General features: G+C 45.6%; 1 protein-coding gene across 1 annotated transcript in view; it reads right to left on the bottom strand.

The window, feature by feature from the left end:
• Nucleotides 1-21,957, bottom strand: part of WNT3 (Wnt family member 3) — a 78,205-nt gene that overhangs the window by 10,629 nt on the left and 45,619 nt on the right. The window contains exon 2 of the mRNA XM_063138469.1: nt 5,688-5,929. Coding sequence (XP_062994539.1) covers nt 5,688-5,929 — 242 coding nt within the window. The remainder of the gene's footprint in view (nt 1-5,687; nt 5,930-21,957) is intronic.

The raw sequence follows: 21,957 nt of genomic DNA, 5'->3' as shown, positions 1-21,957 counted from the left end.
TTTCTCTGCCACATAGCTAACTATGGCTCTTGTATCAACAACTTAGGTTGACAACTCTAGGGTCCCTCCTTTGCTCCACTGTGGTTAGTCAAGGTCAAATATGTGCAGATGTCTATTACATACAAAATAGTAGTTTCCAAACTATGAGCTGGTGATTTACTGTTCCAATCAGCCTTTACTGGGGGCAGATCCTTCTGCCGTCACAGGTAAATGGATCATTTAGTCATCCCCGGTGCAAATACAGAGCAGAATTAGATCAAGGTTTCTTAAAGTTCTGCTCCTGTTATCTCTCATTTGAGTATTCTTTATTATTTTTTACCTGAGACTATGGCTACATTCAGGTGTTGTGATAAACTATTGTGGTGGGAATGAGCCTAAGTGACCTTGGGCTCCTCCATCGAGGCTCCTGCCTCAGCCTTTCATCTCTTCCTCCAGCATGGCTTTGGTTCTCATTTTTTATTGAACACAGTTTAGTATTACATCTGAACTCTGAACAGGGATTTATCTTAGGTATGGTTTGTTGAAGCAAACCAGTTTCATAACCATGGTTTAAGACTGGCTTGTTTTAAACAAACTACACCTAAGATTAACGACAGTATGTTAAGTTCCCCAACCAGGTGTCCTCCAGACTACCAACATCCCCAGTTAGCATGGCTGATGGTCAGGAATTCTGTGCATTGTAGTACAAAACATTGGGCATTGGAGGCTGCAGTAAACTGGTTAATCATATTGTCTGAACACAGCCAGTATCATCTTCACTACTGTATAAAACATTGCAGTGAGCTGCTTTGAGAATTTGTAGTGAAAAGTGTCCTTAGCAGAGGCATGTCCAGAAATGGAGGGAAAGGGTAGCTCTTCTTTCTCTTGCAAACTCTAAAAGCCACTCTTTTTCATCTGCAAAAGAGTGGATTGCGCCTCCAGTTTAAATTTAGAAAGCAAATATGCCTTTGGTATCAGATGTTCTGGAAACATTGGGTTAGAGTGGTTCCTGTCTGAGATGTTTTCTTAAAATCTGGTAATCTAGTCTGTAAAAATAATTTCTCAGAAAGCGGCTGACCCAGAGTTACTACCTTGAAACCAGCTGAGCCTTCAGAAGGTTTGTAAAAAAACAGCCTGGAAGAAACCCAACCCCCACCTAACACCCCACCCCACCCCCAGCCTTGGAATTATATTGTGTCTGAAAAGTTACGAGTGGGGGTTGGAGTTGCCTCAGAGGGATTTTCCAGTGATGAAACAGAAGTTCCCAGAAGCAATAAGCAACGAGGGGGGTGGGGTGGATTAGGGGCTCTTGACAGAGCTTCACTGTAATGGTCTCCTATCCAAGCCCTGTTACCTGCTGGGACTCTCCATCTACCATTGTCTGCGGAGTGTCACACTGTATTACCCACATAATGTGGAGTGTTTCCGCCAGACCCAGCAGTACCCACACTGGCATTCCCCACGGCCACCCCTTGGCAACGGGGCTTGCATTCACCCGGCCCTGAGCCCACCAGGCAGGCTCGGAAATCTCTATTGAGGACTCTGGTGCTGGTCCTCCCCTCCTGGGCTCTGAGTGGCAAAAGGGCGTGTGAATGGCGCAGGGTTGTGAAACAGTTCAAGGTCTGGAATGATATCCCTTGCCCTGGTGCACAGTAGGGATTGGAGCTTAGCGCTTTTCTCCTGAACATAAGCTCATTTTCTCTCCCTCCCCACCACCCGCACTGCCTTTAAATCTCTTGCGTTTATATCCAGTCTCCTCTTTAAATGCAAATTTGTCATCTGTGTCACCATTAAAAAGCACTGCTGGGTTATCACAATGCTGTAGGCCATTTTTCAGCCTGCAGAACAGGTCTCTCATTTTCCTGAAGAAGGGAGGCCCTGAAGATGCAGGTTTTGTTTTACATAGGTGGTGATAGTCTGCTACTTTTTCACAGCCCTTCTAACCCCACTCTGAATCACAAGGACCACCTTTCCTTTAAAAACCTGAACAAAATTTCACCCCCTCTTTTTTCTATCTTTGTGTAGGTTTTCTGGACTGGGGGTGGGGGTGGGGGTTTAAACCTGTGTCTGAGCTGTACTAGTTCATACTGTAGGATGGGGCTCAGAAATGTGAATACTCTATATAAAGATCTTGCATAGAGAACAAGGTATTCAGGTGAAGGGTTTCTGGTCTAACCTTCTTCCTGATGTATGCTAGTTTTCTATGTGTAACAAGCTTTATTGCATACATTCATATGGTTACCCTCCTCCATTCTGAAGTGGTACAGCCCAGACACAAGTTTACCCCTTCAGTGCAAACCAGGTCTTCCTCCCACTCAGTTCTCTTTAAAATAAATTTGTGGTACAACTGATGCGTCCCATTTTAGATGTGACTCAGTTAAAGATCATGACCGATCACTCTCTAAGCTCAGCCCAGTTCAGCTTGCAGATTCAATGCAAAGAACAACTGCAGCCTTTGTAGCTTATTGATAAAATTTCAGCTGCTTGATAGCTCAGATCTAAGGACTTACAGATGCTTCCTTCTGCCTAAGGGCAGATACAGATTGCCAAAAACCAAGTTGGAATTTACCAAGGTGGGCTTACAATTGCAGCCAGTCAGTTCCCCCCCCCTTCCCCAGGTTTCTGATCAAGATGGGTAGTAAAAAAATTATCACTGTTTGCAGGTGCCCATTATGCTAAACCTTCTCTTACTCAATAGTCATCTGCATCCACCTTGAAGCTAAAATGATTTGTGTGGGGCAAAATGAAGGAAGAAAATAAAACAAAGAGCTCCACACAGTAATGAATATTTATGAAATGCACCATAGTCAATAGTCCCCACTCAATAAAAGAAAAATAGCAAATATGTAAGTGAGTGTACATTACAACTGGCCTTTGGTAAGTTCCACTATGAAGCAATGAAATGAAAGGGAGCTGTGCAAAAAATGTACTGTTCTTGAGATTCCTCAGATGAGAGTTTTATCGCATGCTCGGTACTGCGCACCTATGGATGTGTGTGCATCCTTTAGAGGTTGTCTGCCTCCAACGCACCTCCCAGTCCTTCTGCTTCATTTTCCATCCCAAAATAGACCCTGAAAAAGCTGATGTTTTTTTAAAAAACCCAGAATGTGCCTTGATTTCTTGCTGTGTGCAGGAAAAGCAATGCGATAGAAATGGCCCCTGAATTGGCACATGTTTGCTTCCTCTTTCCCATTGGGGAAGGAGATAGAGTAATGAGGGACAGAAGTGGGGGTGAAGCAACGGTAAGGAAACGTGATTTCCCCCATGTGATGACGCTTCTCGTGTAGCTTCCCATTCATTTCACTGGACCTTGCACAGGCATTTTTCTTGGTGGATCAGGTGCCTTGCTTGCCAGGACTTGTAGTTCTACCATGCTCCTGTGGACTGTTGGTACACAAATTAGAATAAAATAAATAGATAACTAGGGAAATGAGGTAGCGGTAAAATCTTACCAGCTGGAAGCACACTATACAGGTGGTATGATTTTAAGCCCACCTTTCTAAATTCCTACTTCATAATTAGTTATCTGAAAGTAGAAGAAACCAGAGGATGTGAGTTGCATCTGCTTCTGAGATCTTGGATCTGATTTACTGACTAATTTGAAGGTTGGCTTCTCTTTCTCCCTTTGCCTGTGTGGCGCTGCATTCAGATGACACTTTGGTGTGAACTCCACACCATGGAATGAGTGGTGTGGACTTCTACTATGTCACTTTAAAGCATCACGGTAAAAAGTTGTCTGTGGGGTGGAATTCACCTTCTGCATGGGGTAGTCTTCTCTTTCTCCCCCTCTGCCATCTTCACCGAATGGTGACGCTGGTTCTCGCTTACCATATTGGGGTACTGCCATTTGTAGGGAGGGGACAGGCAGAGTGGGGGAGAGAGCCAAAAGATGTGATGCACCTGTTGTCACCCTAGCAACAAGTACCATTGCCGGACCTCCCTGGAAATTGGATCTATCCGCTGAAGGAAGAAGGCAAGAGCCTCAGCAGATGGATCCATTTTGCAGTGAGGCACCACCACCTTGCTAGGGCAACAGGTGTATCATATCTGTCGCTGACACAGCTGTCACCAAAGGAAAAAAGGGGTGGTGGGAGGATCGGTCCTCGGAGGAAAAGCGATCTATCGGCCACTTCCTCCTTTCAGCACAGCTAGAGCAATCTGCAGCAGGACAGACTCCGTAAAGATGTGCCACTGCAGGTTCCTGTAGCTGCGCTGAAAGGAGGAAGGATATCTCTCGTGGTTTGACGATACACATCAAGCCTTGAGAGACATTCTTCGCCACTCTCAGCATTTGGATATCGGCACGAGGGGATGGAACACGCTTGGCCTCTCCCCTGAGAGCATCAGGTAAGTTCTTTCCCTCCCCTCAAGCCAATCCACATCGCAGGGCAGGGGTGGGTGGGCAAAGGGATGTGCACGTCCCTGGGAACATGTGGGATGCCACGATCATGGCACCCCACCCAGGGACAGCACAATTGGGGCTCCCCAAGTGTGTTCTGGCACAGAATTCTTTCCCATGCCTGTTGGGCAAGAACAGCTGGGGCTTCTGTCTCTCTTGTCTGGCAACTCTGTAGACATGAGAAAAACTCCACGGAGCCCGCCACATGACACACAACCCAACAGTTGTGCAGGAACTCTCTTCTCCACTGCATGGATATTCTGTGTGGAGTGTTTTCCAAAAAACCCTCCACCTTTGTGTAGAGTTTCCCCGTCAGATGACACATTTCTCAACGGTGGTGTAAAACCTCCACTGCAGAGTTCTAAAACCACCGTTGACCAACGTGCCTTTTCTTGTTGTTTGTTGGACATGAAAATTATCATGCAATTTCTCCCAGTCCCCAAATGCATCCCCAGTTACGGATTTAGGTGTTGAATTCAGTTTTTAAAAACACAAAAACTCCCACAGAGTGACACATAATTAGTTTAGCTTATTTTAAACATTAAAATTGTTAAAGTTTTGGAATTGAATGCATATTTCAACAAGTTGAATCCAATTTCTGCAGAATCTGTTGTTGATGTTGTTGTTGTTGTTGTTGTTGTTGTTATATTTATTTATATCCCACCTTTTGCCCAATAGTGGGCCTCAAGGCGGTCTTACAAAATTTAAAACATATACATTTTAAAACCTATGAAAAGAAATATACAAAAGTTTTTTTAAAAAATTAAATATATTACAATATTAAAACAAACATTTTAAATACACTACAATTTTACAAGTTTACGATTTTATTAGATGGAGCTTCAGATTATTTGCCAAAGGCCTGCCGGAACAAAGAAGTTTTTGCATGCTTCCAAAAGAACATCAAGGAGGGAGCCAGCCTAGCTTCCCCAGGAAGAGAGTTCCAGAGCACTGGAGCAGCCACCGAGAAGGCCCTCTCCCATGTTCCCACCAGGCGCACCTGTGAAGGTGGTGGGACTGAAAGAAGGGCTTCCCCAGAAGATCTCAAAGCACGGGCAGGCTCATAAGGGAGAATATGATCTTTCAGATAACCTGGACCTGAGCCATATAGGGCTTGTATGTTGTATATGAACCCTTCACTGCCTACTCTGGCCCTGGCTTTGGCAACAGGGAGTGGCCTTCCCAGTCCTCCTGCCACAGAGATATTTATAATAGAAGATGACAGGGATTGAAATTGGCCCTACTAGAACACATGATAAACTCTACTAGTAAGCTATGGGCCCGCCCTTAAATGTAGCATGTGCTGTACCTTTATCTAGGACAGGCCCAAAAATGGCCAAGCTGTCATCAATGGTGGTGCAATTCCAACGCCTGCCACGAAACTGATGCTGGCACTCCTGGATTCCCAGCTTCACACCCTCAGCCACACTGGGCATGATCTCAATGTAGTTACGGCAGAACCGAAGCTGCTTGGGCACTAAGCCAGGAATGGAACCACACAAGATTGGCTGGGACCCCAATGAAGTATACTGTTGGCCTAACGCAAGGGACCTGCAAAGAGAGAACAAACACAATCCACAGCTGAAAGGGCATTGGGCACTTGACATGCCCACACTAACTGGGATCCTGAGTGCTGCTTCACAAAATGCTTAAATAACATGTATGATTTCCTATCAAAAGATGTGATGATTGCACTTTTAGATGGCATTTGTTAGATACATTCATTCAGTGTATTGGCCTGTCTACGGTTACAGACATAATCATAGAATCACAAATTCATAGAATAGTAGAGTTGGAAGGGGCCTATAAAGCCATTGAGTCATAGAATCATAAAAAAAGAAGAGAACAGACAGGAGGCACAGAAGTGCCGAAATGGCATCAGGAAGGCTAAACCTGAGAATGAGCTGAGATTAGCAAGGGATGCTAAAAGCAATAAAAAGTCCTTCTTCAGATACGTGAGTAGTAGAAGACAGAGGAAAGAAATGGTGGTTCAACTGGATGGCAAATTGATAACAGATGACAAGAAAAGGCTGAAGTGCTTTGCCTCAGTCTTCTCCCAAATGCGGATTTATGACCTCCCTGGAAAAAGTGAAGCAGAAGTTGAGGGGGCAGGATTACAGTTTGAGATTGATAAACAAATGGTCAAGGAACACTTAATTTCTTTGAATGAGTTCAAATCTCCAGGGCCTGATGAACTGTATCCTAGAGTAATGAAGGCGCTAGCGGAAGAACTCTCAGAACCGCTGTCGATTAACTTTGCAAAATCATGGAAGACGGGCGAGGTGCCAGATGACTGGAGGAGGGCTAACGTCCCAATCTTCAAAAAGTGCAAAAAAGGTGGAACCTGGGAATTACAGACCAGTCAGTCTGACATCCATCCCTGGGAAAATTCTGGAGCAGATGATAAAGAAGTCAATCTGTAAACAACTTGAAATCAATGCAGTGATTACTAGAAGCCAACATGGATTTGTCAGGAACAAATCCTGTCAGACTAATTTGATCTCATTTTTTGATAAGGTAACCTCCCTTGTGGACTGTGGGAATTCTGTGGACTTCAGTATATTCTGATTCACAAAATAGCTCAAAGTGGGCTAGATGGAACAACTATTAGGTGGATTCACAGTTGGCTACAGAATCGGACTCAAAGAGTGCTTATCAATGGAACCTTCTCAAACTGGGGAAAGGTAACAAGTGGCGTGCCACAGGGCTCAGTCCTGGGCCCAGTGCTCATCAACATTTTTATTAATGATTTGGACGAGGAGGTGCAGGGAACACATATCAAATTTGCAGATGACACAAAATTGGGTGGGATAGCTAATACCCTGGAAGACAGAAACAATCTTCAAAGTGATCTTGATAGGCTGGAGTGCTGGGCTGAAAAGAACAGAATGAAATTGAAGAGGGATAAATACCAAGTTCTACATCTAGGAAATAGAAACCAAATGCACAGTTACAAGATGGGGGATACTTGGCTCAGCAATACTACAAATGAGAAGAATCTTGGGAATTGTTGTAGATCGCAAGCTGAATATGAGCCAACAGTGCGATATGGCTGCAAGAAAGGCAAATGCTATTTTGGGCTGCGTTAATAGAAGTATAGCTTCCAAATCATGTGAGGTACTGGTTCCTCTCTATTCAGCCCTGGTTAGGCCTCATCTAGAGTACTGCATCCAGTTCTGGGCACCACTTTTCAAGAAGGACGCATACAAGCTGGAGTGTGTTCAGAGGAGGGCAACCAGGATGATCAGGGGTCTGGAAACAAAGCCGTATGAAGAGAGACCGAAACAACTGGGCATGTTTAGCCTGGAGAAGAGAAGATTGAGGGGAGACATGATCTCACTCTTCAAATACTTAAAAGGATGTCACACAGAGGAGGGCCAGGATGTCTTCTCAATTATCCCAGAGTGCAGGACATGGAATAATGGGCTCAAGTTAAAGGAAGTCAGATTCCAGCTGGACATTAGGAAAAACGTCCTGACTGTTAGAGCAGTATGACAATGGAATCAGTTACCTAGGGAGGCTGTGGGCTCTCCCACACTGGAGGCCTTCAAGAGTCAGCTGGACAACCATCTGTCAAGTATGCTGTCGGGTGGATTCCTGCATCGAACAGGGGGTTGGACTCGATGGCATTTTAGGCCCCTTCCAACTCTACTATTCTATGATTCTATTAAGATGGCAAAAGGTTCAGCTGTCTTTTTTTGGGGGGGGGGGAATTGCAGCAATTAAAATGAATGTCTTGCCAAGAATGTTATTTTTGTTCCAAACAAGCAAAAAACCAAGAGCTAAAATGAAAATATTGCAGGATGCAAAAGAAAGAGGAGGGCTGGGTTTGCCAGACCTCAAAGGTCTGTCTGCTGGTTAATGTGGATTAAAGACTGTATGCTGATGAAAAATAGGAGACTGTTGGAACTGGAACAACATGAATTGAGATTTGGATGGCATGGTTACTTGTGGTATGATAAAGCTAAGGTCAACATAGAATTTAATAATCATTATGTGAGTCTTAAGAATATGGAATAAATATAAATCAAGGTTTTGTCAGAAAATACTGCTTTGGGTGTCTGCCCAGGAAGCTATTCATAGGAGGGAATTGTCACCTATGCATGAATGGTTAACATACAATGATGTATTAGAAATGTCACAAGATGAATGTAAATTAAAACCAAGGGAGGAATTGCTGAAAGAAGTAGGCATGTGCACCGCTCCGATTAGAGCCGGCGAATCAGAAGCGAATTGGCCTGCTCCGCCTTTCCCAGAGGCGGAGTAGAAGCAGACCGCGGATCCCTAGAAGCAAGGCAAAGAGAAGCGCCCATTGGCGGAGCTATCCTCTTTCCGCAGACCGCTCCGATCGCCATTTTGAAACATTTCGCACATAGGATTGCATTGCAGAGAAGAATAGGGGATAACTGTTTTGTTTTTGAAGCTATTGTTCTGAAAATTCTTGTGCTTAGAGAGTCGTGGATGGGGGTCATTTTGAGCCTACTCTCAGCTCTCTGCGTGCTGCGGTTCGCTTGCTAGAATTTTTGGAAAAATCAGGTAAACAAACAGGGACAGCAGGTAAACCAGCGTTTTGGTTTTTTTTTGAAGTGATGACAGGCACATTCAACTCCCAATCCTGATGAGAATTGATCACCTCATGAAGCATCCTCCAATCCCAGCATTCGAGGGGGGGACTAAGGCAGAGGCACCCTCAGAGCTTTGAGCTCTTAGCGTCTTGTGGGTTTTGGCGTTCGTGGGGAGAGGAGCTAGTTAGGTGCTGCTGCTGCTGTGTTTGGAGATAGATTTAGGATTTAGCTTGGCGTGTGTGTGTGTGTTTGTTTGCTTCTTTCTGACTTTTTGCTTAGTTTGCTCTGTGTTTTTCCCTTACTTTGATTTAATATAAACTTTATTTTTAAATTTTGGAGTGTTTGTTTGTTTGTTTGTTTGTTCCCCGCCCCCTTCCCTCTCTTAAAGCCTGACTGTGTTTCACCTTCCTTCTTCCTTCTATATACAAAAAATACAAAAAAATACAAAAAAAAAATTATTCTCTATTTCTTCTCTCTGTTACTTGGACTGTGTGTGTGACTGTGTTATTGTGTGAGTGTGCTGTGCACTGTTTGTGAAGTGCAACAGCCACAGATTGAGCATTTCAAATCCTGTTTGGGCAAAGCATACACACACTTCTTGTCCCATTTCCCTACATATAGTAATATTCTTATACATATTATTATTATTATTATTATTATTATTATTATTATTATTATTATTATTAATTTATATAGCACCATCAATGTACATGGTGCTGTACAGAGTAAAACAGTAAATAGCAAGACCCTGCCGCATAGGCTTACAATCTAATAAAAACATAGTAAAACAATAAGGAGGGGAAGAGAATGCAAACAGGCACAGGGTAGGGTAAGCAGGCACAGGGTAGGGTAAAACTAACAGTATAAAGTCTGCACAACCTCAAGTTTTAAAAGCTTTAGGAAAAAGAAAAGTTTTTAGTTGAGCTTTAAAAGCTGCGATTGAACTTGTAGTTCTCAAATGTTCTGGAAGAGCGTTCCAGGCATAAGGGGCAGCAGAAGAGAATGGACGAAGCCGAGCAAGGGAAGTAGAGGCCCTTGGGCAGGCGAGAAACATGGCATCAGAGGAGCGAAGAGCACGAGCGGGGCAATAGTGTGAGATGAGAGAGGAGAGATAGGAAGGAGCTAGACCGTGAAAAGCTTTGAAGGTTAACAGGAGAAGTTTATATTGGATTCTGAAGTGAATTGGAAGCCAATGAAGAGATTTCAGAAGCGGAGTAACATGGTCAGAGCGGCGAGCCAAGAAGATGATCTTTGCGGCAGAGTGGTGAACAGAAACCAACGGACTGATGTGAGAAGAAGGAAGGCCAAAGAGAAGAAGGTTGCATACATATTATTATTAGTATTAGTATATTCTTATACATATTATTATTAGTATTAATATTTTATTCTTATACATATTATTATTAGTATTAGTATATTCTTATACATATTAATATTAGTATTAGTATAATATCATCATGAGAAGAGGGAGCAGGCACATGTCTGTGGCGGGGCGTGCTGATAGCAGTGTTCAAGGCAAGGCTCAGGCTGGCACCAGTAAGCAGGCTGCCTCTCCTGCTGTGAAAATCAAATGGGCAACTCCTTGGCTGGCTACTCCGCAACAGAAGCAGGAGAACCAGCAGGCAGAGGCAGTCTCTTCTGCAACTTGCGCCCGTTCTCTTTTTGAGGGTGGGAATGGGAAAAGTGCCCGTTTGCAAGAGGCAGGTGGCAGCAGTGCCATTAGAGGAGGAGGAGGAGTATCCCCAACTCCTTCATTATCGTTTGAGCCCACGAGCCCGCTGATGGACCTGTCTCCAGACCTCCTAGACGAAGTCCTCAGCACAGTGGAGGGGCAGGAGGAGGAGGAGGCGGTGGTCCTCGAGGATGTGGGTGCTGAGGAGGAGCAGCAGCAGGCCGAGGCTCTCTCCCCAGTCTCATCCCACACCTCTTCTGCTGCAACCCCTGTTTCTGTGGCAACACCAGAGAGCTCAGGCAGGCAATTGGTGTCACCACGGAAGCGAAAGACAAGTATAGTGTGGGACCACTTTGAGGTGGGAGTGGATCCCCGCTTTGCTGTCTGTCGCCACTGCAAACTCACCCTAAGCAGGGGTTCATCTACAGGGCATTATGGAACCAGCAGCATGAAGATGTATCTTCAGAGGCAGCACCAGTCGATCTTGCTGGGGAAAGAGGCGGGCAAGGCGACTGGTTCCAGGTGAAAGCCGAAGGCTGCTGCTGCTGCTGCTGCTGCTGCTGGCACTGCCACTCTAAGCTCTCCATCTCCCATCCCCACGAGGGTTAGGCAGGCAACCCTGCAGGACATGGGGTGGGGGAAGTATGGACCCAGAAGACGGCGTTTTCCAATGCCCAACCAGGGTGCTACTGTGGTGGGGTATCTGCCGGGACTGACACCTCCCCAATACTAGATCTATGACATGTCTCTCTGCCTGCCCCTCTGCTAGCCTGTCCTCCTCCTCAGTGACCAACTCGCTGGGATGGTTTGCGTTTGCAATGCGTGACTAACTGCAGTGCTGGCTTAGAAACCAGCCATCCTTGCCTCACTTCCTTGTGCCCCCAGAAATGCCCACAGCCTGCCTGCCTGCCTGCCTGCCTGTCTGCCCACCTCCCCCGGGGTGCTGCTGTGGTGGGGCATCTGCCAGGACTGAGTCCTCGCCTACTCTGCCTGCCTCTCTGCCCGCCTGGTGCCTGGGAGATGGGCTTTGCCGTTCGTGCCCAGCACCCTCCAGCACGCTTGCTCCCAGTCGCCTTCCTCTGTGCCCCTCAATGTGTAACTGCTGGCTTAGAAAGAAACAACCAGCCATCTTTGCCTCACTTCCTCCTTGCACCCGCTTACGGGTTGGTTTGCTATGCGTTAGTGCTCAAGCCATCCTTGCGGCACTACAATGCATGCTGCCTGCCTGCCTGCCTGCCTTCCCTCCCTTCTCCCCAACCTTCTCCCCTTCCCGCCTCGCAGGGATGGTGTCTTGCTTTGACTCAGGGGAGAAGTCCTTCCTGCGCTCACTTGGACTTTATCAAGTTCAAAAATCCATTTTTCAAGTGTGGAAGAAGATTTAGGGTTATCTCATGGCATGTTGGGATTTCCTTTGAACTGGCCCCATTGAGCTGTCTGCATTGCAACTTTAAATCCCTGACATACTGGAGTGTCCGATTTTCAAAACTTCCCCTAACATCAGGGGATGATGGGATTGCCTTGAAACTTGGCGTCCATGTGGACACATGGGTACGCTGTCATGGGACCAAAGGATAGGTTTCTGATGTGCAAATTGACGTAGTTGTAGAATGGGACTTGATTTGGGGTGAGTTAAAAGGTTTAAGCCCCGCCAAAAATCAGGATATGATGGGATTGCCTTGAGTCTGGGCTTCCATGTGGACACATTGATAAGCTTTCATGGTGGCGAGTTTGAGGTTTCTAACATGCAAATTGACGGAGCTATCGAAAGGGGTGTGAATGGGGTGCCCAATTTTCATAAATTCTCCAAAAATCAGGGGATGATGGGATTGCCTTGAAACTTGGTGTCCATGTGGACACATGGATAAGCTATCATGGTGCCAAGTTTGAGGTTTCTAACGTGAAAATTGACGGAGCTATCGAAAGGGGTGTGAATTAGGGTTATGGGTGGTGCATTAGAGGTTAGAGCCCCGCCAAAAATCAGGGGATGATGGGATTGCCTTGAGTCTGGGCATCCATGTGGACACATGGATAAGCTTTCATGGTGGCGAGTTTGAGGTTTCTAACGTGCAAATTGACGGAGCTATCGAAAGGGGTGTGAATGGGGTGCCCGATTTTCAAAAATTCCCCCAAAATCAGGGGATGATGGGATTGCCTTGAAACTTGGCGTGCGTGTGTATATGAGGTCCATGAGGTGTCATGGTGCCAAACATGAGGTTTCTAACTTTAACAGAAAAAAAGTTGTATACTTTTTTAGCTTTCAATGCAAGCCTATGGGGGGGGGGGAAAACGGAGCTCCGATCTGGATCCGGAGCTCCGCAGTGGAGCGGAGCGGACATAGGCGGAGCGGGGGCGGAGCGAAGCGGTCCGATCTGCAAAATGCGGATTTGGAAGAGAAGTGGAGCGGGGGGTCCGTGCACACCCCTAGAAAGAAGGTCATATATGTCAATGGTTTTCTTATGTTCAAATTATGGAAAGGTTTAAAATGGACCCAAAAAAATGGTGGGTTTGAGCAATCAAAATCAGAATTTGAAATGGCATTGTGTACGAATGATGAACATGTTATCTCAAAGATGTATAAACTTTTATTAAAGTATGAGACCTATGGAAGCTGTTCAGTTTAAGTTTTTAAGATTTTTTCCCCTGTCTCACGCTGTGTTCCAAATGTCTCCTTGCGTTTGGAGGCTAATCTTCCCTCTATTAGTTTACAGGCCTGTTGCAGGATGTTTAGTTATTGGCTTCAGCTGAACTTAACTCCCAATGGTTTACTCCCCTTGGTTCTGGAGGATCCTCATGAGAGCGTTTGGATGAAGACCAGCACTTTAAAACTTTACTCCTCTGGTTTATCACCACAACATTTATTAACTTTGGGGTTGAGCAAAGCAAAATCTTTCCTTCTTGCAGACCAAAATAAGCAGGTGGCAGCAAAAACTGCAAATTTTTTAGCAGGTGCTACCAAAATAAGATCTACCATTTTATCAGAGTCTTAATTTCTCACAGCTCCTTTTATTGAACAAAAGTTTATTTGTTTTATTTATTTATTCTTAATTTATGTGTAAAGACTTGTATTAATTCTGGAATTTGTATTTAATGTAATTTTTTAGAATGTAACTTGGGTAATTTTGGTCAAGTACAATCTTTTATTCTTTTGTACATTTCATTTCAAATACTGTGGCTGATGGAAATAAAGGAATTCATTCATTAATAAAATATGAGACAGAGGATGAGCAGGTAAAAGAGTGTATGATAAAATGGGCTCAAAAGTTTTTTGTTGTTCATTCGTTCAGTCGCTTCCGACTCTTCGTGACTTCATGGACCAGCCCACGCCAGAGCTTTCTGTTGGCCGTCGCCACCCCCAGCTCCCCCAAGGTCAAGTCTGTCACCTCCAGAATATCATCCCTCCATCTTGCCCTTGGTCGGCCCCTCTTCCTTTTGCCTTCCACTTTCCCTAGCTCAGCCTCTTCTCCAGGGTATCCTGTCTTCTCATTATGTGGCCAAAGTTTTGCCTTTAATACCATTCCCTCAAGTTAGCAGTCTGGCTTTATTTCCTGGAGTACGGACTGGTTCGATCTTCTTGCAGTCCAAGGCACTCTCAGAATTAAGCATCTATCTTCCTTCGCTCAGCTTTCCTTATGGTCCAGCTCTCGCAGCCATAGGTTACTACGGGGAATACCATTGCTTTAACTATGCGGACCTTTGTTGTCAGTGTGGTGTCTCTGCTCTTAACTATTTGATCAAGATTTGTCATTGCTCTCCTCCCAAGAAGTAAACGTCTTCTGGTTTCCTGGCTGCAGTCAGCGTCTGCAGTAATCTTTGCGCCCAGAAATACAAAGTCTGTCACTGCCTCCACGTTTTCTCCCTCTATTTGCCAGTTTTCAATCAAGCTAGTTGCCATAATCTTGGTTTTTTTGAGGTTTAACTGCAACCCGGCTTTTGCACTTTCTTCTTTCACCTTCGTCATAAGGCTCCTCAGCTCCTCCTCGCTTTCAGCCATCAAAGTGGTGTCATCTGCATATCTGAGATTGTTAATGTTTCTTCCTGCGATTTTAACTCCAGCCTTGGATTCGTCAAGCCCAGCACGTCGCATGATGTGTTCTGCGTACAACAAAAAAAGAAGTAGGTGGCTCTAAGTTGTTCGTCATCAGTTTTCCACAACCCCACAGTCACCTCTGCATTCTCCATCCTGTCCTCATGGTTTATCTGCTTTGGCAGAATGAGAATTTCACTGGTACTTTCTGACTCCTTAGGGAGGATGTGGCTTTAAGGCTGGTGAGCCTTCTCCCAATTTCCCCACTTTTTGGTGCTTAGTGGAAAAGTTGTTTTATAAACCGTAGGTTTTTTGTTTATTGAATTTCATGGCTTTTTGTAAAGGATGACCAGATCCCTGCCCTCTTTTAAATGTGGTCACTCTAGTATAGCTCCTGCAGTTTTCACTGTTGTGATGAAGTGGAAATTTCACCAGGTGCTGCATGCATACAAATGACACCAGCTGAAATTCCCTTTTCTATGCAACTGTTAAAGCTACATGAGCCCTGTCCTCCTTTTCATGTGGTCACCCTACAGGAGCGAGACATGCTAAATCCAGCAGCGGCTTGTGACTCCGATGTCAGTGGGTGGTGAATCCGCTCTGGGTTTCAGCCAGAACTCTAAAGGAGCTTTTCAAAGTGCTGCACCTATTTTGGGGATGGGGTTCCACACCTTGGAGAGCTCCTTTGGAGTTCTGGCTGGCTATAACTGAAACTTGGCACGGATTCATGGCCCCACTGACATCGGAGTCACCAGCTCCCCCCCGGTGACCATATGAAAAGGAGGACAGGGCTCCTGTATCTTTAACAGTTGTATAGAAAAAGGAATTTCAGCAGGTGTCATTTGTATGCATGCAGCACCTGGTGAAATTCCCTCTTCATCACAACAGTGAAAGCTGCAGGAACCCTACCCTCTTGACCAGATACAAAAGAGGCAAGGCTCCTGTGACTTTAATTGTTGTGATGAAGAGAGAATTTCACCAGGTGCTGCATATATACTAGGGGTGTGCACGGACCCCCCAATCCGCTTCGTGGCCTGATCCAGAAAATCTGGATTGGGCCCGATCCTCTTCGCGCCGCTCTGCCCGTCTCCCGCTCCACACCGCGGAGCGAGATCCGGCTTCGCCACTGTCACTATATGGACAGTGGTGGCGATGTAAGAGAAACCACCCACCCCACCCCACCCCCTTACCTTCCTCTGTCGTGGGATTCAATTGAGGCCCCGGTTCAAGCCGGAAGAGGCCTCGGCCTTTACTTCCAGCTTCAACCGGGGCCTCAATTGAAGCCGGCAACGGAGGAAGGTAAGCGTTCCTCCTCCCTGCTCCCTTACCTGGCGCCGGCGCCGGCGCCGCTGCATGAATGGCGGCGCCGGTGGCGCCAGGTAAGCCAGACCCCCGCCCCGGCCCCCGCCCCAGCCCCTGCCCCCTTACCTTCCTCTGTCACGGGATTCAATTGAGGCCCTGGTTGAAGCTGGAAGAGGCCTTGGCCTTCACTTCCAGCTTCAACCGGGGCCTCAATTGAAGCCGACGACGGAGGAAGGTAAGCGTCCCTCCTCCCTCCTCCCTTACCTGGTGCCGCCGCCGCCGCTGCATGGATGGCGGCAGTGGCAATGCCAGGTAGACCAGACCCCTGCCCCGTCCCCCGCCCCCTTACCTTCCTCCGTCGCGGGATTCAATTGAGGCCCCAGTTGAAGCCGGAAGAGGCCTCGGCCTTCACTTCCGGCTTCAACCGGGGCCTCAATTGAAGCCGGCGACGGAGGAAGGTAAGCGTCCCTCCTCCCTTACCTGGTGCTGCCGCCGCCGCTGCTGCATGAATGGCAGCGCTGGCAGCGCCAAATTAGTCCCCCTCCCCCCCACTTACCTTCAGGCGAAGCTCCGGATTGAGGCGATCCTCTTCACCTCAATCCACAGCCCCCTGACTCTCTTCGCCCCCCGCTCCGCTCCTGCTTCTCCGGTTCGAGGAGAAGCAGAGCACATCCCTAATATATACAAATGACACTTGCTGAAATTCCCTTTTCTATGCAACTGTTAAAGATACAGGAGCCCTGTCCTTTTCATATGGTCACCCTACAGGAGTGAGACATGCAAAATCCAGCAGCGGCTTGTGACTCCGATGTAAATGGGTGGAGAATCCGCTCTGGGTTTCAGCCAGAACTCTAAAGGAGCTTTTCAAAGTGCTGCACCTATTTTGGGGATGGGGTTCCACACCTTGGAGAGCTCCTTTGGAGTTCTGGCTGGCTATAACTGAAACTTGGCACGGATTCATGGCCCCACTGACATCGGCGTCACCAGCCTCCCCCCCGGTGACTATATGGAAAGGAGGACAGGGCTCCTGTATCTTTAACAGTTGCATAGAAAAGGGCATTTCAGCAGGTGTCATTTGTATGCATGCAGCACCTGGTGAAATTCCCTCTTCATCACAACAGTTAAAGCTGCAGGAGCCCTTCCCTCTTTTAAATGTGGTCACTCTAGTATAGCTCCTGCAGCTTTCACTGTTGTGATGAAGAGGGAATTTCACCAGGTTCTACATGCATACAGATGACACCTGCTGAAATTCCCTTTTCTATGCAACTGTTAAAGATACAGGAGCCCTGTACTCCTTTGAATATGGTCAATCTAGCCATATGGAAAGGAGGACAGGGCTCCTGTATCTCCAGGCAAGGCTCCAGGCAAGCCCCCCCCACCTCATCTCTTCAGGGATGAGCGTAGACTGCGCTCTCACTTCTCTCCCCTTCCCTCTGGGGAATCTGACGCTGACGCGCATGCGTTAGCTTATCAGATTCCCCATAGGGAAACATGGGGATTTTAAAAAATTAATAAAAAATTGATGGAATGGTCTTTTGAAAAAAGAAAGGCCATTCCATCAATGGGGAGTATAGGGCAATGCAGTCCTACTAATGGATTGCATGGGGAGGCTTCCAATTTGGTGCTACAAGTGCACAAAAAAATGGTCGCCAACCCGGAAGTAGGTCTGATCACTTTGAAACAGACATGCTTCCCCCCTTTTTCTGATTTAAACTCCCATCCAGCCCTCAATATTCCAGCAATCTCCCTGAAACGCGTAGGGTATGTAAAGCCAGCATTTCTTTCCGGCAGTACTGCGTTTCAGAAAGATTGCTGAAATGTTTTTCATTTTAGGCTGCAGGGTTGACCCAGCCCCCAGTAACTCCATTTAACATGGCTGAATGCTTGTTTTACTCACCATCCTTAACTACACTGCACATGACTGTGCGCAGTGTAATGTTTTTCTGGAACTCCCTGGCTTTCTCCATTATCCAGCGGATATTGGCAATTTGGTCTCTAGTTCCTCTGCCTTTTCTAAACCCAGCTTGTACATCTGGCAATTCTTGCTCCATGAATTGCTGGAGTCTATCTTGCAGGATCTTGAGCATTACCTTGCTGGCATGTAAAATAAGTGCCACTGTCCGATAGTTTGAACATTCTTTAGTGTTTCCCTTTTTTGGTATGGGGATATAAGTTGATTTTTTTCCAGTCTGATGGCTATTCTTGTGTTTTCCAAATTTGCTGGCATATAGCATGCATCACCTTGACAGCATCATCTTGCAATATTTTAAACAGTCCAGCTGGGATACAGTCGTCTCCTGCTGCCTTCTTATTAGCAATGCTTCTTAAGGCCCATTCAACCTCACTCTTCAGGATGTCTGGCTCTAACTCACTGACCACACCGTCTGACCTATCCCCAATATTATTATCCTTCCTATACAGATCTTCTGTATATTCTTGCCACCTTTTCTTGATCTCTTCTGTTTCTGTTAGGTCCTTGCCATCTTTGTTTTTGATCATACCCATTTTTGCCTGGAATTTACCTCCGACGTTTCTAATTTTCTGGAAGAGGTCTCTTGTCCTTCCTATTCTATTGTCTTCTTCCACTTTCACATATTGCTTGTTTTAAAATAATTCCTTATCTCTTCTGGCTAACCTCTGGAATTTTGCATTTAATTGGGCATATCTCCCCCTATCACTGTTGCCTTTTGCTTTCCTTCTTTCTTGGGCTACTTCCAGTGTCTCAGCAGACAGCCATCTTGCCTTCTTGGTTTTCTTTATTAATTATTAATTATTTCTTTATTATTAATTATGAAGGCTACTCCATTTCTTCTGTGATCCTCTTGTCCACAGTAGTAGATCTGGTGGTGATCTGATGTGAAGTGGCCCATTCCAGTCCATTTCAGTTCACTGACACCCAATATATCTATATTTAATCTTGACATCTCACCAATATTTTATTTATTATTTATTTATTTAATTATTACATTTCTATACCGCCCAATAGCCGGAGCTCTCTTTGGCGGTTCACAAAAATTAAAAACATTCAAAGTATAAAACAACAGTATAAAACCATAATATAAAATACAATATAAAAGCTCAACCAGATAAAAACAGCAAACATTCTGCACCGGTGGAACCATTAGAGAGAAGCAACCACTTTCAGCTACTGGAGGATGAGACTGAAGGACAGTTTGGAGAGGAAGAAGTTCAGGAGACACCGTGCAACAGTGAACAAGAGGCAGCAGGTAGGTCAACCAAGAAAAAGAGAAGCGTAGTCGTTGTGGGAGACTCCCTGCTGCATGGGATTGAAACCCAAGTATGTCATGAAGACCCATGGACTCGCCAGGTGTGCTGTCTCCCTGGAGCACAGATTAGAGATGTGGCTGAAGGGGTACCGAAGCTCATAAAGCCCACGGACACATACCCTTTTCTTCTCATCCATGTGGGAACAAATAATGTCACCAAGCAGAGCTACAAAGAAAACGTAAACTTTGAGGCAACAATGGATGAAGGCCCATGCACCACAGTACAGAGAACAGCTCCAATAGTGCCCCAAAATAGTGTCCGCAACAATGTAGGAACAAAGCCAGACTATAAAACACGTAGTCTTCGATGTCTATATACTAATGCCCAGAGCATGGGAAACAAACAGAATGAACTTGAACTCTTATTACATGAAGGCAAATACGACTTGATAGGTATAACTGAAACTTGGTGGGATGACTCCCATGACTGGAATATAGCAATTGAAGGATATAACTTGTTCAAAAAGAACAGAAGAAATAGAAAGGGAGGTGGAGTTGCACTATATGTTAAAAATACCTATCCCTGCACAGAAATACAGGCGGATCAGACTGGGAGCCCCATCGAGAGCATCTGGATTAAAATAAATGGGGCAAGGAATAAAAAGAACATGATAATCAGAGTCTACTACCGACCGCCCAATCAAGGAGAAGACGAGGATGAAACTTTTGAGAAACAAATTGCCAGTGTTTCAAGGAAGTGTGATGGAGTAGTGATGGGGGACTTCAATTACCCTGATATCTGTTGGGAGACAAATACTGCCAAAAGCGTCCCTTCCAAGAAATTCCTGACGTGTGTGGGTGATAACTTTCCCCTACAGTAAGTGGAAGAAGGAACTTGAGGATCGGCAATCCTTGACTTGATATTGACCAATAGGGATGACTTAGTGGATAAAGTGGCAGTTACGGGAACTCTGGGAGAAAGTGACCACATCATACTTGAATTCTTGATTATGAAGGAAACGAAAGTTGAGTGTAGCAATACACGTACTCTGGATTTTAGCAAAGCTGATTTTAATAAACTCAGAACTATGATAAGTAAGGTCCCATGGCAAGTGAGCCTAATGAGAAAAGGAGTGCAGGATATGTGGGAGTATTTAAAAAATGAAATTTTAAAGGCACAGTTACAAACAATTCCAACAAGGAGAAAAGATAGAAGACAACAGAGGAAACCAATGTGGCTCCACAAAAAGCTTAGAGATGACCTGAAAAAAAAAGGGATACATATAGGAAGTGGAAGGAAGGCCAGGCTACAAAAGAAGAGTAGACAGGTGGTGCAGAAGTGCCGAAATGGTGTCAGGAAGGCTAAAGCTCAGAATGAGCTGAGATTAGCAAGGGATGCTAAAAGCAATAAAAAGGCTTTTTTCAGACACTTGAGTAGTAAAAGACAGAGGAAAGAAATGGTGGTTCAACTGCTTAATAAGGATGGCAAATTGATAACAGATGACAAAGAAAAGGCTGAAGTGCTCAATTCCTACTTTGCCTCAGTCTTCTCCCAAAAGCGGGTCTATGACCCCCCTGGAAAAAGTGAAGCAGAAGTTGAGGGGCGGGATTACAGTTTAAGATTGATAAACAAATGGTCAAAGAACACCTAATTCCCTTAAATGAGTTCAGATCTCCAGGGCCCGATAAACTGCATCCTAGAGTAATGAAGGAGCTAGCGGAAGAACTCTCAGAACCTTTGTATCTTTGCAAAATCATGGAAGACGGGTGAGGTGTGGGACGACTGGAGGAGGGCTAACGTTGTCCCTATCTTCAAAAAGGGCAAAAAGGAGGAACCTGGGAACCACAGACCAGTCAGTCTGACATCCATCCCTGGGAAAATTCTGGAGCAGATTATAAAGAAGTCAATCTGTAAACACCTTGAAATCCATGTGGTGATCACTAGAAGCCAACATGGATTTGTCAAGAACAAGTCCTGTCAGACTAATTTGATCTCATTTTTTGATAAGGTAACCTCCCTTGTGGACTGTGGGAATGCTGTGGACGTCATATATCTTGACTTCAGCAAAGCTTTTGACAAAGTACCACATAACATTCTGATTAACAAACTAGCTCAAAGTGGGCTAGATGGAACAACTATTAGGTGGATTCACAGTTGGCTACAGAATCGGACTCAAAGAGTACTTATCAATGGAACCTTCTCAAACTGGGGAGAGGCAACGAGTGGGGTACCGCAGGGCTCAGTCCTGGGCCCAGTGCTCTTCAACATTTTTATTAATGATTTGGATGAGGAGGTGCAGGGAACGCTGATCAAATTTGCAGATGACACCAAATTGGGTGGGATAGCTAATACCCTGGGCTGGGCTGGGCTGAAAACAACAGGATGAAATTTAATAGGGATAAATGCCAAGTTCTACATTTAGGAAATAGAAACCAAATGCACAGTTACAAGATGGGGGACAAGCTGGAGCATGTTCAGAGGAGAGCAACCAGGATGATCAGGGGTCTGGAAACAAAGCCCTATGAAGAGAGACTGAAAGAACTGGGCATGTTTAGCCTGGAGAAGAGAAGATGGAGGGGAGACATGATAGCAGTCTTCAAATACTTAAAAGGTTGTCACACAGAGGAGGGCCAGGATCTCTTCTCGATCCTCCCAGAGTGCAGGACACGGAATAACGGGCTCAAGTTAAAGGAAGCCAGATTCCTGCTGGACAGCAGGAAAAGCTTCCTGACTGTTAGAGCAGTACGGCAATGGAATCAGTTGCCTGGTGAGGTTGTGGGCTCTCCCA

The sequence above is a fragment of the Elgaria multicarinata genome, chromosome 11 (genome assembly GCF_023053635.1).
Source record: "Elgaria multicarinata webbii isolate HBS135686 ecotype San Diego chromosome 11, rElgMul1.1.pri, whole genome shotgun sequence".
Taxonomy (NCBI): domain Eukaryota; kingdom Metazoa; phylum Chordata; class Lepidosauria; order Squamata; family Anguidae; genus Elgaria; species Elgaria multicarinata.
Note: the sequence above shows the minus strand (reverse complement) of the source record. Positions and strands in the feature narration are given on the sequence as shown.